Here is a 15,466-nt window from a genome sequence, read left to right on the forward strand (position 1 = left end):
TCTCACTGGCCACTGCGCAGAGTTCTGATTTCCCTACTTCCGAAATGAAATCGATCTTACCTTCTGTGGGAAGCGTAGTTTCCAGTCACGTGCCCGGAACCATCGCAACCCGGGGTTGGACACCTGGAAAACACAGGAACAGAGCAACGGCCGCGTGGTTGTGGGGGAGGGAAGGGGAGCATGCCACGTTCAAGTAGAACTAAACAGAACGAGTTGCTTTTGGTGGGGCTCTTTTTTTCCCCCTTAAATGTAATGAGTTTTTGCCTAAGAATACATTTTTAAGGAATATGTTAAGGTGGGGGCGCCTGGGTGGCTCAGTCGGTTGAGCGTCGCACTTCGGCTCAGGTCATGATCTCGCGGTCCGTGAGTTTGCGCCCCGCGTCGGGCTCTGTGCTGACGGCTCAGAGCCTGGAGCCTGCTTCGGATTCTGTGTCTCCCCCCTCTCTGCCCCTCTTCTGCTTGTGCTCTCTCTCTGTCTCTCAAAATATGAATAAATGTTAAAAAAAAAAAGTAAAAAAATAAAGAATATGTTAAGATGTATAAGATAACTATCGTGTGATGCTTGGCAGACAATGCATTAGCTGTTATCCTACCTTCTTTCTTTCTTCCTCTTTTTGACTTTATTTTGGGAGGAATCGGAAATTTGGCCCCAACCTACTGCTGGCCTTCTGTCTACATCATGCAAAGTTTTTCTTTTTCACTTAAGGAAAAAAAAAAACAGTTTTCCAAGTTGTTTTTGTGCACAATTTATTTTCTTTGATTTGCTCCACGACCATGATAATCTATTAAATTCACACGGACGAGAGTGGTATGTGTGAGCTCCCGAGACTTGGCGCATTAATATAGTTGCCAAAGAACCCAAGTCGTTGGCACCTGGTCTGTTCTGCCTCATGGCCCAACTTAAATGGCCTTTTGGAAAATCCACCAATAGCTATTATCGACAATCGACCACTAAATTTGGAATGAGAAGGGGAAAAAGAGGAAGGGGAATCCAATTCTACTTGGAGTGCTAAGTAGGAATAGGTTTCAAAACATACTTGAAAGTAAAAATTGATACAACTTCTCACCGATCGTTACCCTTCTAAAAAATCCCCGATACTAATGAAAACACAGTGGCCAATATAAGATGTTTGCTTTTCTGAAGGTTGCTGTACACATTATCATTGTTAGTGTTCTACTTGTATGCTCACCCTGGTTCAGATTCTCCCCAAACAAGAGTTTGAAAATAATAATAATAATAATAAGCAACATGAATACCATTCCTTTTCTTAAACTCTAACCCACTGAACTTTCATGAAAATACTTTTATATCCAGTCCTGAGGCAGAACATAGAGTGTAAATGCTTTTTTTTCCCAAATGAAATTTAAAATCATCATACATCTCGGCGAGCTAACCAGAGAAACTGGCTTTGTATCTTTAACCGACCTTTGAAAGACAGAGTTTATATTCTACATTGTAGGAGAGGATTGAAAGCTGGTCTTTTTTTATTAACATTTCTAGGAAAATAGTGGTTTCTTAGCATATTGCAATTACAGAAGAATCAGTGACCTTGTTTTGGAATTCTACTGGAGTATCTAAACAAGAGGTCAATGAAATGTCTCTTTTTCTTTTTTGTATAGAAAAAAACCCCAAAGATGTTAGTTATCAGATGGCTGTACAAAACATGTAAATAATGAATATTGCTATAGAACTTCTCGACCTACATGTTTTCAATATGTTATCAACATTTTTTTTCTAGAAATAATGTTCAGAAGAAATACTTAAGAAAACCCACAGTTACAATTAAGGCAGGGAAATGTAGACATTTAGAACAACTGAGCAAGACTGAATAAAAGTACGAAGTAAGGTAAGTCTGATTGAGTATTTCTCTCTTTTCACTGGCACTTCTCTCTTTTTAATCTGTTAATTATTTCTCAACCTAACATTCTGACATTTCAGTCTAGAAAAATGGCAATATAGAGAATGATTTCCAGAATCTATACTGACACAATCAATTGGACTTTACATATTGAAAATGAGAAGAGTTGCGTATTTCATAGTTCACTTCACTATTTCTGGTACCAAAATTCCCCAGTTTTATATCTGTTTAATATCACCTCTTATTTCATAAATTTGTCTTTTGTAATTTTTAGAGAAAGAATTTTAAACAAGTTAGAGAATGGAAAGACTAACAAAATAAAGAACATAAAATCTCTGCATTTTTACTTGTGATTTAGACATCAAATGTTTATTCTACTATTTATACAAATATTGTTTTATCACTAGACTTAGTAACACTCAGTTTTCTTAAAGTATTATTATTTGCAAATAAGTTTCATGAATTTTGTTTAATGCTAAAGTTATGCCCTATTATATTTTTAAATATAATGATGGATCATAACTTCTTATTATTCTATATATAATGTAACAAGATGTGAAAATAAACAAGTGAGAAGTTTGGAATAAAAGAAGAGAAAAGTAGGAAAAAATAAAATCCTTAAGTGGGGCGCCTGGGTGGCTCAGTCAGTTAAGCGTCCGACTTCAGCTCAGGTCATGATCTCACGGTCCGTGAGTTCGAGCTCCGCATCAGGCTCTGGGCTGATGGTTCAGAGCTTGGAACATGCTTCCGATTCTGTGTCTCCCTCTCTCTCTGCCCCTCCCCCATTCATGCTCTGTCTCTCTCTGTCTCAAAAATAAATAAATGTTAAAAAAAATTTTTTTAAAAATTAAAAAAAATAAAATCATTAAGTAAAAGATAATAAACATGTGACTTTGAGATCCTGTACACTAGGTTGAAATGAGCTAAAATTGTGCCTAGCTCCCAAAAGTGAAAGACAATCATACGATTCAAAATTCCCATAAGGCAAAATATTATGCCGTTTACTTAAAATTAGATGATGAAAGGGCTTTGCCACACCTTCATAGTTCTGATTTAGTGTATAAATTCTGAAATCAACAGAAAAAAGCATTATGTTTAACTATTACACGGTTACTTTAAAAAATACTATAATATATTTAAAAAATCCCCCAAACGAGCAAATTAACTAAATCAAATTAGAGGGAGTTGGTTTTAGTCATTTTAACTTTTTGGTGAAAGAGTGCATTGGTCATACTTTCGTTAGGCGTGATTTACTACTTGTTAGTATGGACCCCACAGGTCTTGAATGCAGGGAGTCCTGACTCAGAGGGTGCAGGGCAAGGAAGTCTTGGTTCCAATACTTACTTAAGCTCCTGGGAATTTGCAGCCATGAGGGATTTAAGAGTCTTATCTGCTAAAGGACATCCAGAAACACTAAAGAGGGATGAGAAAAACAAAAGCAAAACACACAACACTGACATGTACAAATCCCACTCAAATGGCATCTTGAGTCTGTGAATATATGCTAAATTTACTGGGGACCGAACACTGGGAAAAATACAACCAGGTTTGAATCTGGCTTTGCCACCCTGACCAGTCTGGGCTTGTGGGCCCCTCAGTTATTTCCCACAGACTCAGGTTTGCTATCAAATGAAGGGCTTTAACCCAATGAGTCTCTCTGACTCTAGAACTCAGTGATACGACGATTACTGACTTGGAGTTCATTTCCACTGCACAACGAGCTGTGGTGGCTTAAAGGTTGAAACCAATGCCCAAAGGGAAATCGAATCACATCGACGAAGAGGTAAGTGGAGACACTAAACCCAGCTTTTTTGCCTTGCTTCATCTAACACATTGACCTTTTAATTGCTCAGGGCAGAGGATGCCACATCTGACAAGGTGAATGGTCAACCCAAGTCACTCTACTGTCTTACCTTGGTTTCACTTGAGTCCTAAAGCTAGATAGAACCAAAGCCCTGACATAAACTCTAGCTTTTGGTTTATGATCTGCATAATAGGACCAGAAAAACATTTTTGACCAAAAATCATGATTTCTACACCATATAAATAAAAAGCCAGAAGATTTAACTTCCCTTTATTTCTGAAAAAAAAAAAAAAAAACACACAAAAAACAAAAAACAAAAAAACAAACAAAAAACAAAAAAACCCAAAATTCCCCCAACCGCAACGAACTCACTCTTCAATTCGGGATCCAGATACTGCCTTTCTAGAATGGGTGACAATAAGGATTTACAAAGTATTTACATTAGAATAAGATGTTGTAGGCTATCAGGTACCTGCGATGGGACGCATAGTTCCCTGTGACATGGCCACTTCCGTCACATCCTGGCGTTGGACAGCTGAGTCAAAAAATATATACATAAAGTCAAGCACTTTTCACAGATTCATTTGCTGTGTCTGTAGGTTATGATGTATCGTCTCTTTTCAAGATCGGTTAGCACAGTACAGGACACGCAGGGGCTAGCGAACTAAGGATTTATGTCCTACAGGAACCAGGAGACTAGCAAGAGAAGACTGGCCAGATCTGAAGGTATTCGTTTTCTTTTCTTTTTCTTTTTTTCTAAACTAGGGGAGTCTGGGTAGCTCAGTTGGTTGAGTGTCAGACCCTTTAAAAAAATTTTTTTTTAACCTTGATCAATTCTTGATAGAAAGAGAGACAGAGCATGAGTGGGGGAGGGGCAGAGAGAGAGGGAGACACAGAGGGAGACACAGCAGGCTCCAGGCTCCGAGCTGTCAGCACAGAGCCTGACGAGGGGCTTGAACCATGAACTGTGAGATCATGACCTGAGCCCAAGTCAGACGCTTAACCGACTGAGCCACCCAGGTGCCCCTGAAGGTATTCGTTTTCAATATCACATTAGTTCTCTGACTCGAATCATGTAGGAAGGCGATGCGCAAATATATGCCCTCATGATGTTATGAGTCAACAACCAATGATGTCTGATTTCTTTGAAAATACAAATGTCATAAACCCGCGCTTTATGACGAGAATGGCTCTTGGGCATACTGGCACCAAGTACATACCAGATTTTAGAAAGGAATTTTTGTGAGTTTTTAAGGGAAGGGCATCAGAGTAACGTCATATACATTTTTAAAAAGTGCCTGAAAAAGAAAATCTTTGAACACACTACCTATCTCTGGAAAGGTAAGCTGACATTTTAGATGGGAAAGTTGCTGACGATACAGAAGCAGATAAGAAACTTAGTTATTAAAGCTTGGGATCAGTTTCATCTAAAGCTTAAAACCAACATAGACAATTGCTAATTAACAACCAAAGCAGTAGGCTCTCCAGGCTACCTGCCAAAGCCTCGAGTCGGTACTGGTGCGCTCCATTTTACCTCAGAAGCTGGTCACATTCTGCACATCTTATGTGTTTTAAAAATAACGTAAGGGGATTTGTTTCTGTAGTTAATAGATTCCTTGGTTTCTCAGTCATTTATTTTCCTCTGATGCTGCTCAAAAGTCACTCATTTGGAGTAAGCAGATTGACCCCAGCCTACTCAGTGCTATTTGTGGCCATGTTAATCAGAGGAAAAATCAGTTACATCATTCAGGCTTCTGGTTTTCTCTGACACGCTGCCTAACGTGAAGGCTTACCCGTATGTGTAGAATACAGAGTTTACCTCTTTGAAGGGACATTTAGAGACAAATTGCCAACATCTAAGGCTTTTTGAAATACCACCTTTTAAGTTTCTTTTTGTTTGTGTTTTTCCCCTGTGAGCTACTTTCTAATCAATTTCAGGTAAAGAGACTGTAAGACTTAGAACATTTCCATCTCTCAGGGAGATGTTTGATTTTTAGGGCTTGATCTAAGCTGAATTGCCTAGCTCTTCCCCCATCACTTTCCCTAGATGGGTTCTCAGAAAGGAAAATGCAAAAGCTATAGATGTATGTAAACAAGAAAAGAAAAAAAAAAAAGAACAACGATCAACATTTGAGCTGAGTGATCTTGCAAGTGCCGTTCACCCACTAAAGGAAGAAACAATCTCTTTTGAACACTAAAGCAACTGGAATATTCAGAGCGTGAGAGATGTGTTTAATTGCCTGGGAATCCTTGCTTTAGAAATGCATGGCCATGGGGCGCCTGGGTGGCGCAGTCGGTTAAGCGTCCGACTTCAGCCAGGTCACGATCTCGCGGTCCGTGAGTTCGAGCCCCGCGTCGGGCTCTGGGCTGATGGCTCGGAGCCTGGAGCCTGTTTCCGATTCTGTGTCTCCCTCTCTCTCTGACCCTCCCCCGTTCATGCTCTGTCTCTCTCTGTCCCAAAAATAAATAACAAACGTTGGAAAAAAAAAATTAAAAAAAAAAAAAAAAAAAAAAAAAGAAATGCATGGCCACCTAGTGTGCAAAAACAGCATTGTATGCACTTTACTTTATTATTTCATTTCATTTCTATTTTTAAATGACTCCTGTTAATACTGCCAGGAGAGGCAAGGAAGTGCCAGTGATTTTTAAATCAATCAGCTAAAACTATTTAGGAGGTAAAATAATAAAGCTAATTAATTAATTTAATTAGCTGCTAATTACTTTTTTTAAGTTTGGTGGTATAAAGAGGTCGAAGAATAAAGAAAGGATTGGAGATGTCCGTGTTGTGGGAAAAGCTTTTGTTTCAGATTCTGATAGTTGGCTTAAGTTACAAATCTTCAGGGGCGCCCGGGCAGCTCAGTCGGTTAAGCGTCCGACTTCAGCTCAGGTCATGATCTCGCAGTTTGCGGGTTCGAGCCCCGCGTCGGGCTCTGTGCTGACAGCTCAGAGCCTGGAGCCTGCTTCGGATTCTGTGTCTCCCTCTCTCTCTGCTCCTCCCCCACTTGTGCTCTGTCTCTCAAAAATAAATAAACATTAAAAAATGAAAAACAAAAACAAAACAAAACAAAAACAAGTCTGCAATGAAAAATCTTACCCAATCACATGGCCCTAACTAGCTGGGCAAAATCTTCTGGGAAGGTTTGCAAATGAAAGTATTAACCTTGGAGAAAGGAAACACGCTAGTTCCTTTAGTAAGTGGCCTCAAATTCTAAGACAGTTTATTCTAATCAACATTAAAAAATTCTATTTTGAGGGGCACCCGGGTGGCTCAGTTGGTTAAATATCCAACCCTTGATTTAGACTCAGGTCCTGACTTCTCAGTCGTGAGATAGAGCCCCTCTCAGGTTCCAAGCCCAGCGGGAGTCTGCTTGGATTCTCTCGCTCCCTCTCTTTCTGCCCCTCTGCCACTCTCTTTCTCCCTCTCTTTCAAAAATAAACAAACATTAAAAACAATCCCATTTGGGGGCACATGGATGGCTCAGTCAGTTAAGCCTCTGACTCTTGGTTTCGGCTCAGATAACGATCTCACAGTTCGTGAGTTCGAGCCCCTCATCAGGCTCTGTGCTGACTGTGTGGAGCCTGTTTGGGATACTCTCTCTCTCCACCCCTGCCCTGTTCTTCCCCCACTTGTGCTCACTCTCTCTCTCTCTCAAAATAAATAAAAAAACTTTAAAAAATCTTGTTCTGCAAACAGTTTCCGGTAAGTAATTAAGGTACATTTATCTGTTAGAAACACAAAGCAAAACATAATTTTTAAAAAGGATGAAACTATAGAGTAGTCAGACTTTAACAAAATCAGTGAACTACACTGCAGTTACATGAAGATCAGCGGTATCTGATCTGGAAGATGCGGAAAGAGCCACGAGGTCTCTACAGAGTTAATTTCCCAGGAATTCAAGACTGTATTCCCAAAACTGTTCCCAATGTTTTCAGAGCCTTCCTCTTTCCTGTTTGCTTTGTCCCAGCAAGAAGTGCCCACTACAGGGGCGCCTGGGTGGCTCAGTCAGCTGAGCCCTCCAACTTGGGCTCAGGTCATGATCTCACGGTCTGTGGGTTCGAGCCCCGCGTCGGGCTCTGTGCTGACAGCTCAGAGCCTGGAGCCTGCTTCGGATTCTGTATCTCCCTCTCTCTCTGTTCCTCCCCCACTTGTGCTCTGTCTCTCTCAAAATAAATAAACTTTAAACAACAATTAAGAAAAATAAGAATAAGTAGTGAATCCGACGTCTGAGAAAGGGCACACGGTCCAGTGTGAAGGGAACTCAGCCAGTTCCTCACCGACACCACACGTACCGTGGAACTTCCCACCAACTGTCTTCAGAAACTGGATTTCAAGGGGCGCCTGGGTGGCTCAGTCGCTTAAGCGTCCGACTTCGGCCCAGGTCATGATCTCACGGTTCGTGAGTTCGAGCCCCGCGTGGGGCTCCGTGCTGATGGCTCAGAGCCTGGAGCCTGCTTTGGATTCTGTGTCTCTCTCTCTCTGCCCCTCCCCTGCTCTGTGTCTATCTTTCTCTCTGTCTCTCTCTCAAAAATAAACATTAAAAAAATTAAAATAAAAAACAAGAAGTGCCCATCACAAAATAATCTCACTTCATTTTTCTGTTCAAAATGACAATGCAGGTTAATTATCAATCTTTCACACTACATTTAGTTTGGAATGACTCTTACGTTTTGCAAACATTGACCTTTAAAGGATGAAAATTTGCCATTTTTGAAGGGATTTAAAATAAGATGCAGACACAAAATCCATACGAAGTTTTCTCCCGCGAGGGAGAAAGTATATGGCTGACCCCAGGTCACCTCTGGGAAAAAACAGTGTTCGGTGAAATTGAACCTTTAGTGTGTTTGGTACTACACCCATCACACTGTTCCAGCCACCAGGCTCCAGGTGAACATTAAATTCTTTATGAAATCCATAAAGAATGTAATCTAAGATTACTTAAATATCAGTCACAGGTCAACCCAATAAACCAAGGTTGCCCTAGGAATAATTTCATCGAACACTTCCTATGTGCAAGGTTTGCAACAGCATTTAAGATGTGTTCCCTGCTCCCGATTCATGTTCCCGCAGCTGGGAAAGAAGAGGCAGCATGGTGAATATTATTTACCAATGGCGTGGATGTAGGAGAACACGAAATCAATGAAAGAAGAACTCCCCGGCCCCCCTGCCCTCCTGCCCCCCTGCTCTAGTGGGGGAGGCAGACAACAGAGAATACAGGCGAGCAAGATGTATGAGTGTGTTAAATACTGAGGGACCACAGGAGATCTGGGAAAGAGGATGGGAGCACGAGGGCTGGGGGTGGGGGGCGGCTACAGGAGCCAGGAAGACCCGTCAGGGCAGTGACATCTGAGAGAAGAGTCGAGGGAGATGCCTGCAGAAGTCCGTGGTGTGGCAGATGGAATGGCAATGGTGAGGCCGTGAAGCCTTAGGGGAAAAGCAGAAGGGGTGGCTGGTGGAGAGGGAGGGGCAGAGTCCTACCTGGAGGGGACAGCTCATTGCCACGGGCCCTTGGAAGTGGAGGTGACATAGGCCTGGGAGTCCTTGGAGTAGAGATGGTTCCAACATCATCCTACATCCAAAGGACTGAGTGTAGACAGAGGAGAGAAGAGGTTCCAGGACTGAGCTCTGAGACATTGTGCCTTTGGAAGGCTGTCCAGGAGTCTAAGAAGGGGTCCTAGGTGAGGTGGGAAACTGTCCTGAGGTGTGGTTCCCTGGAAGGTGCTGGAGACAGAGCAGGATGTGATCAGCTCTGCTGAATCCTGCAGCCCCGGCAAGTAGGGTCAAGGGGACCAAGAACTCACACCAGATGGGTCCCCTGGAGAACTTGGGGACGCTTTGGGCGGAACGGTGAAGGCACAAGCCTGTCTGAGAGAAATTCAGGGGAGAAACTGAGTCACGCAGTAGCGGCAGCTTTCTTGAAGAGACGGGGGCTGAGGTGAAAAGCAGGTCAGGAGAGGGCTTTTAAGTCTTCTTACTAGACAAATTTAAACATACTTTTATGCTGAGGGATTCAGAAGAGAAGGAACAGATGCTGGTGCCCAAGTGAAAGGGTTACTTTTTGCTAGAAAGTCTCATTGATCGGCAGCTTTAAATATATTTGTGTAAGAATGCGCTTTAATATTTCACTATGTACAGAGAGAATATTTTCTTGAATTTCACTCCCTCACTCACGTTAAACACAACCCAGCCAGGACTATCCCGCCTGCTGGGGATGTAAATGTAGAAAACCAGCGGCTCCTGCCTTGTCTTGGCCTGAAACCCCCTTCGCCTCTCCCCTTCCTCACTTACCGTCTATCCTGGTATCTCTACTCCCCTGCCCGACAACTCGACAACTCGGGAGAAGGAACTTAGCGGCGCCTCTGGTCTGACAGGCCCAGGTCAACTCATGTCCGTAAGGAATTTGTGTGAATCGCGCCCTCAATTCTGACGACACACGGTCGCCCGTCTCCAAGGCTGGCCGAATGAGGCTGTGAGAGCCGGGCGAGGTCCACAATCTTAGTTTTTGTCACTGCATTGATGCGGTGGCTGTCCCTGTGCTGTCCCTGTGCACAAACTTCTCTGAATTTCTCCACCTCGTGCTCCCTTCTCTGCCTCCGTGACTTTGTAAGACCCATTTCCCCAAGGTTTGTTCAGCATTTTCTTAACCTCTTTGCACTTAGGGTGCAAGCCAATAACACCCGATGCCCAGTTTGGCATTTTGTTAGCTTTTTGCTCCCATGGCAATCATTTGCCACGGTCACCCTCCCGAACCTCTAAACGGCCTCATTTCTGCATTCTCTGTGGGCTTCTGTTTTCACACTGCTCAGGTGTGTTCCTCAAGTTCTGTAATGAGCACTCTGTCCCTTTCTTTCTAGACTTTCTCTAGCATCATCTCCCAGGGGCCACTGCCTCATGATCTCATGTCTGAATCTCTACATCGGTGTCTTAGGTGACCTTCCTGACACAGTCCCCGAGGGCCTCCAGCCTCACGATAATTCTGCGCACTGTTCCCCCTGAGGTATACACCCTTAGCTCACTTCTCTGTCTGAAACCCACGGCTTGCTAGTGCAAACCTGCAGCCAGGCCCTCTTCTCCGCTGCTTGGCTCCATTCTCACTCTCTCTCCAGGTCCAGCTGGCCCTCAGGGCTCAGCTCAGGGCCTCTGCCCGCCCCCGAGCCTGGTCCCGGTTCCCAGCCTCTGCCGCAGTCTTAGCTGGTGCTTACTGCCGTCGGGCGCCCTGGTCTTTAAACTCTTCTGAGTCACAGAACCCTTTTCTCAAAGGGGTGATGGAAACCATTACCTTCCCTACCCAAGAAATCATTTACATGAAATGCTGTCGGGTTCACACACTCCCTGAAACACTGCCTTGGATCTTCTGGGGTCAGTAGGGTCAGATTAAGAACCTCTGACCAAAACATAAACATTTCTTCAACTCATTCAACCAACCCAGAAGTAACATTCTCTATCCCTACACCCCGTTCATTTCCTTGGAGGCACTTTCTGGAAGGGCAGAGTTTGTCTGCTCCTATATTCCCAGCATCTATACGTGCCTACTAACACATGGTAGGCATGCGAAAAATTGTTACTGAAGGGGCGCCTGGGTGGCTCAGTCAGTTAAGTGTCCGACTTCAGCTCAGGTCACGATCTCACCGCTCGTGAGTTCGAGCCCCGTGTCGGGCTCTGTGCCGACAGCTCAGAGCCTGGAGCCTGCTTTGGATTCCGTGTCTCCCTCTCTCTCTGCCCCTTCCCTGCTCATGCTCTGTCTCTCTCTCTCTCAAAAATAAAGATTAAAAAAAATTTTTTTTAATTATTACTGAATAAATTAACAATTGTTCCACTGCCATAGAGAGAATAGCTAGACCCAAATAGTCCTAAAAAGATGTGACTTCTTAAGAATGGATTCTGGATCTGGGGCACCCGGGGGGCTCAGGTGGTTAATCATCCAACGCTTGATTTGGCTCAGGTCACGATCTTGTAGTTTGTGGGATTGAGCTCCGTGTCGGGCTCCACGCTAACAGTGCAGAGGCTGCTTGGGATTCTCTATCTCCTCTCTCTCTGCCTTTCCCTTGCTTGTGCTCTCTCTCTCAGAATAAATAAATAAACTTAAAAATAATAAAAATAATAGAAAATAAAGAAGAATGGATTCTGGATCTTTCACTCCATCATCACCACTGACTGCAGAGCATCACTACACTCATCACGGTGAAAATGGTAATTGATTTCTAACAGAATCCCCAAATTCAATGTAAAAATTCCTCTTCAAAAAGAAAAAGCTGGACTCTGCTTTGTTTTTGTTTTGTTTTGTTTTTAATTTTAGAGACAGCATAAGCAGGGCAAAGGGACAGAAGGAGAGACAGAGACAGACAATCTTAAGCAGGCTCCACACTCAGCATGAAACGTGACTTAGGGCTTCATCCCATGATCCTGGAATCATGACCTGAGCCAAAATCGAGAGTCAACCGACTAAGCCACCCAGGCACCCCGGTCTCTGCCTCCCAGGAAAATCTGTGAGTCTGCGAAGGAGGTTAGACCGACGGGTAGTAAGTTTTTCGTATCATCTGTGTGATAACAGTACTGTTAATTATGTTATGGAAAGGAACATTAATTTACTGACAGGTACTTAATATTTATTGTAAAATCAAAAAGAAAATGGCTGCTGCCTGTATTTCAAACACAGGTGTAATATTTTAAAATTTTCAATGTAATAATTGTTTAAATTCTCATTAAATGTGATTAATTTATCAAAAAAATTTCAATAGGAACATGAATTAATGTACTTCCCCATTAAAAAAATATTTATGCCTTTAGTGGACAAAATGCAATAATCTTACATAGAATACTGTGAGCTAGTCTATGCCGCAGGTAGTAATAATGATCACAAAATGAGAACATTCTACCCGCTAGGCATTTTATATATTCTTATAGATTATTTCATTAGATTTTCACAATTTCATGAGATGACTATTGATATCCCTGTTTTACATTTAAGAAACTGGAGGTTCAAATGAGTTAAAAAACTTTGTCTACGGCCATGAGACTAGCAACTGGTACCACAAAGACACAATAGAACAAAGCACAACGAAAGATTTTGATGAGCCAAACAGAACAAAAAATGTAAACATTTCTAATTGGTTTACATTGGTTTTGTGTTTTTAAATCATTTCTTAGCATGAAGTCTCGTCACGTACACTTTGATTTTTGTAATTCTCTTAGTTCTAAGCAGAAATTTCGGTACATATCGAACACTTAACTATCGACTGGTTGAAATTGTCCTAAAACATTCCGAAAATCAGCTATACAAAGCAGGATGTGATTCCTCAAAATTATGAACTTGAGTCTCCTAGTTCTAGAATCTCGCAGAATATGCCGTTGAAGATGACTTACGTAATGAGCTCTTTTTTGAGGTCTCTCGCGTGGAGCTTGGGTTTAGGACTTGGTATGGAGGCCTCTCCAGGAAACTTTTTTTCCTCTAAATTTTCTAGAGAGCTCGCAGGGTCTTTCTGGAAAAAATAAATAAAAAAAAAAAATACAGAAGCACAGAAGGCATTAGGGAACCTGAAAAGACAACTGTATACGGAGTCATTAGGGTGGAATTTGAGTTTTAGCTTAATGACTTAGCTGAAGTTCCTCATTGGATTTGTACTCAGAATTAATGAGCTAATAAAGTATAATGATATCCTGATTAGGATGGACCTCTATCCTTGGTGAAGAAAGGAAAATTATAATTCATGAGGACATTTTGGCAAATATAACTACAGAGGCATTTCTTGAGCTATATAGTGAATATGTTTCTGATTTTATTGCATAATGAATGTTTCCTGGAGAATGTAGAAATAGTTCTTTACGTACACAGCAGTCATTGGTAAAACAAAAGAAATATTGCAAAAGTGAACCACAAATTTTTAAATGAAAAAGAATAAGTAAATTTAGGTTAACAAAATGTTCTTTCTGATATACAAAAAGTTAACATTTAAATTGTTTAAAGATGTAATAACTGGTCCACAATATGTAGGCATTTGGTTTGCTCTTTCTGGGTAATTGCTTTTATTCTCACATCATTTCCTATTTTCTTAAGTTACCTCTTTTGCTTAGTATCTTGTAATGCTTTTACTCATTGGATGGAATTTCTTGCTGGCTTACCCCTCATTTTTGTGGCCTTCTTTTAAGCTTAAAACTGATCTTGATTTCATAAGGAAGATTTATTAATCCTTTCAAATAATTTATAGACCGTCTGATATATTATCTTACAGAAAACTAATGATGGTTTTCCTCAATTACATAATTAGCTTACATTCATCCTTAAGCTTATATCCAGTAAATATAATGCTTCCTGGATTTAATATTAAAATCAGATTAACTAATATGGAAAACTATTCTAATTCTCAAAAGTACTGACCTGTTGAAAATGAGAAAACTATTCTGAATTATTCAAGGTAAATCTCATTTAAGGCAAATGGATATACAAATGTGATGGCAAAATATAATATATATAATAAAACGTATATAATATATTTTAATAATTCTGAGTCTACACTCAAAATCAGTGGGAAAACAAAATCCCTGGGTTTTCCCAACCAAGGAAAAATTCAAACCTTGAGCTCAGTCATAAAGGCACATGTAATCATCTTCATTAATTACTTGGATGACAATTCGGCTGTTTTCCACAAAACCACACAGCGGTAAATACATTGGTAAACCATCTCAAGTTACACCGTCCACAGACCAAATTAATAAAACCTGGTTTGGTCCAACTTCTTTCTGTATATTCTTTATAGTGCTAAGTATTCCATTTTACTTAATGGATATATGTTTGAAAATAGTAGGAGATCATAATGCACCGTTTAAAAATAAAGAGAAATGGGTGTCTGATAGTAGCTGCCTTGTAAGATACAAAAAGAAATGCCACTTTGACGCTCCTTCCATGGAATCTACAGCAAAATAGACGGATGGTGCTTATCTTTTTCAAGCTTTACAGTGTAAATGCCTAACATGAAGCAACTCCTAATTATAAGACCTTAAACCTGACAATACCACCATTTGGGGCTCTCTGGAGTCCACCCGGGGAGTGTTTTCTGCTATAATTTATAAATGTCTTGGCTTTTTGAAAGTAGACACAAATGCTGAATCCAATATTGTCTCAGTGTGAAACAGCCTTTGTTTTTCTGTTTAGGTGCTGAATTTTTTTAAAAAATGGCATAAAATGAAAAAGAGCCTTTTATTATTTTCTTCATGATAAAATTAAGAACAAAGTATTCCTAAAGGCGTGTACATTTATAGATGAACATAAAAACATATAAAGTTTATAAGCTATTGTTGAACTGCGGAATCTATACATTATGAGAGGCAAAAGAATAAGGGATTTTGAAAGAAATGATCACTTATGAAAATTTATGCTATTATTGTGACCAAAATGTATATAAACATAATGCTTGCAGAATGTATGGCATTCAATTTGGAATAGGAACATGTGGTAACGTTTTAATAGGATAATTTTATTGGATATGACCTTTTATTTTTTTTTTTTTTCAACGTTTTTTTTTTATTTATTTTTGGGACAGAGAGAGACAGAGCATGAACGGGGGAGGGGCAGAGAGAGAGGGAGACAGAATCGGAAACAGGCTCCAGGCTCCGAGCCATCAGCCCAGAGCCTGACGCGGGGCTCGAACTCACAGACCGCGAGATCGTGACCTGGCTGAAGTCGGACGCTTAACCGACTGCGCCACCCAGGCGCCCCTGGATATGACCTTTTAAATATTTCGCAGCTTCTTAGAAAAACTATGGACTCTTATGCACGTGATTACATTATGAAATAACTGTCTTTTTCCC

At 41.1% G+C, this 15,466-nt stretch overlaps 1 protein-coding gene across 7 annotated transcripts in view; it reads right to left on the reverse strand.

Annotated features, from left to right (window-relative positions):
• The window catches only part of ST18 (ST18 C2H2C-type zinc finger transcription factor), a 257,754-nt gene that overhangs the window by 19,479 nt on the left and 222,809 nt on the right, over positions 1–15,466 (reverse strand). For all 7 annotated transcript variants that reach the window (XM_058699371.1, XM_058699372.1, XM_058699373.1 and 4 more), the window contains 4 exons: positions 13,025–13,140; positions 4,136–4,198; positions 3,204–3,272; positions 61–123 (listed from right to left, as the gene is read on the reverse strand). In XM_058699371.1, coding sequence (XP_058555354.1) covers positions 61–123; positions 3,204–3,272; positions 4,136–4,198; positions 13,025–13,140 — 311 coding nt within the window. The remainder of the gene's footprint in view (positions 1–60; positions 124–3,203; positions 3,273–4,135; positions 4,199–13,024; positions 13,141–15,466) is intronic.

This window comes from Neofelis nebulosa, chromosome 14, assembly GCF_028018385.1.
Source record: "Neofelis nebulosa isolate mNeoNeb1 chromosome 14, mNeoNeb1.pri, whole genome shotgun sequence".
Lineage (NCBI taxonomy): Eukaryota > Metazoa > Chordata > Mammalia > Carnivora > Felidae > Neofelis > Neofelis nebulosa.